This window comes from Sprattus sprattus, assembly GCF_963457725.1.
Source record: "Sprattus sprattus genome assembly, chromosome: 10".
In the NCBI taxonomy this organism is placed as follows: Eukaryota; Metazoa; Chordata; class Actinopteri; order Clupeiformes; family Clupeidae; genus Sprattus; species Sprattus sprattus.
In genome coordinates, this window is record NC_137908.1 from 9,332,238 (window position 1) to 9,334,042 (window position 1,805).

The window sequence follows — 1,805 nt, forward strand, 5'->3', positions numbered from 1 at the left end:
TCTTCCGTGGATTCCCCCTCTTACCCTCACTGTTCTTTTTCTGACTCATTCCATTTTGGTTGAAGACAGATAAACTCACCAGCTGCATTTCTATAGTGCTAAAAATCTGTATGGTGCGTCTACAATTAAGCAATCATGTGTTTGCCCAGTTGCTGGCTGTGTTTAACCATTGGCTCATAGGTGTGGAATTTTGACAGTCAGTGCTTTGGAATTGCAAGGAAGTGAAATATTTATATACTTCTGTGTCTAATGTATACAAGTTGGTTTAGTGTTTTACAAATCACTGTGTGTATTGTTTAGCAAAAAACGAAGGTTGACATGTGCTTAAAGTGGTGCAAATCTGGGCCGATGTTCTGCTCCTTGAGTGAAGGTTTTGATCATTCTGATTTTAATCTTTATCCAATCGTAAAAATCTGTAATAGCATGTGTCTGGCAAACCAACCCTTTGATTGAGGAGATTGCTGTTACCACGTAGGGGACACACACACGCACACACGTGTGTGTGTGTTAGTGTATGGGACAGGTCTGTGTATGCATGTGGGGATACGACGTTACTTGGATTAAAATATACTATATAAAGACCTTCAGTCACAATCTTACCTATCATTCTGATCAGAGAAATTAGGGATTAAGACTTTGTGTAATATGTTTGGACTAGTTTGAATTTTTACAACCAAAATGTTTTGATTTTACACCATGACTCAATGGAACAGCATTGAACAATTGCATACAATTTAATATATTATTTAGATGCATAGTAACTTAATTTTGTGTCCACTGACTTTATTTTTAATGTAATACTCTTTATGTGAACAGGGACGCATACAAAAGAAATGAACTTTTCAAGCAATGGAACCACTGTCCGATTAAGGGACACTTTTGCATCGGCAGCAACCAAAAACGTGCTTGTGGTGGCACTGTGTATCTCCATCAACTACATCAATGGCACGCTGGTTCATACCTTCTTCAGGAACAGAATTTTCACAGAGAACCCGCGCTACATCCTCTACATTCACATGGTGCTGAACGACATGATTCAGCTGACCATCGCCGTCCTTCTGCACGTCATCAGCTACGTGCTCTTCACAATCAATGTCTCCTTCTGCTGCTTTATGCTAATGATCGCCATCTTCACCACCCTCAATACACCTTTGAACCTGGCCAGCATGGCCATCGAGCGGTATATTGCAATCTGCAACCCCCTGCGCCACGCACAGATCTGCACAGCGCGGCGCACGTACGCCCTCATCGGCCTCATCTGGATGTTTGGCGCACTCCCTATCCTGCCAGACCTCTTCATACTGGTGGCCACGGAGCCGGTGGACTTCTTCCACTCCAGAATCTTCTGCAGCCGGGACTCCGTGTTCCGCCACCCGTACATGGTGGAGAAGAAGAACGTCTCGCACATGTTGTATTTGTCGTTTGTCTGGCTCACGCTGGTTTTCACTTACTTCAGGATCATGTTCGCGGCCAATGCTGCAAAATCCGATGCCAAAAAGGCTCGGAGCACTATACTCCTCCATGGGGTGCAGCTTTTCATGTGCATGTTCACGTATATCGACCCTCTGCTAGCCAGCTTCTTCGTGTATATTTTCCCCATGTTTGCGCTTGAGATGCGTTTCACAAGATATCTCATTGTTCACATTCTGCCGCGGTTAGTAAGTCCAATAGTCTATGGACTGAGAGATCAGACATTTTGCAAGTACTTAAAAAATTACTACCTATGCTGTAGGTGTAATATGGGCAAAGCTCAACAAAATATGACCTCTTTAAAAACTTTCCCCCGAATAAGGCCTCTCTTTTAG

The 1,805-nt window shown here is 43.3% G+C and overlaps 1 protein-coding gene across 1 annotated transcript; it reads left to right on the forward strand.

Annotated features, from left to right (window-relative positions):
• Positions 1–833: 833 nt before the first annotated feature.
• or90a1 (odorant receptor, family 90, subfamily A, member 1) lies at positions 834–1,805 on the forward strand (the record flags this gene model as incomplete). Its single annotated transcript, XM_080846752.1, has 1 exon — positions 834–1,805. One exon carries the CDS (start codon positions 834–836, stop codon positions 1,803–1,805), a length of 972 nt encoding a protein of 323 aa, XP_080702878.1.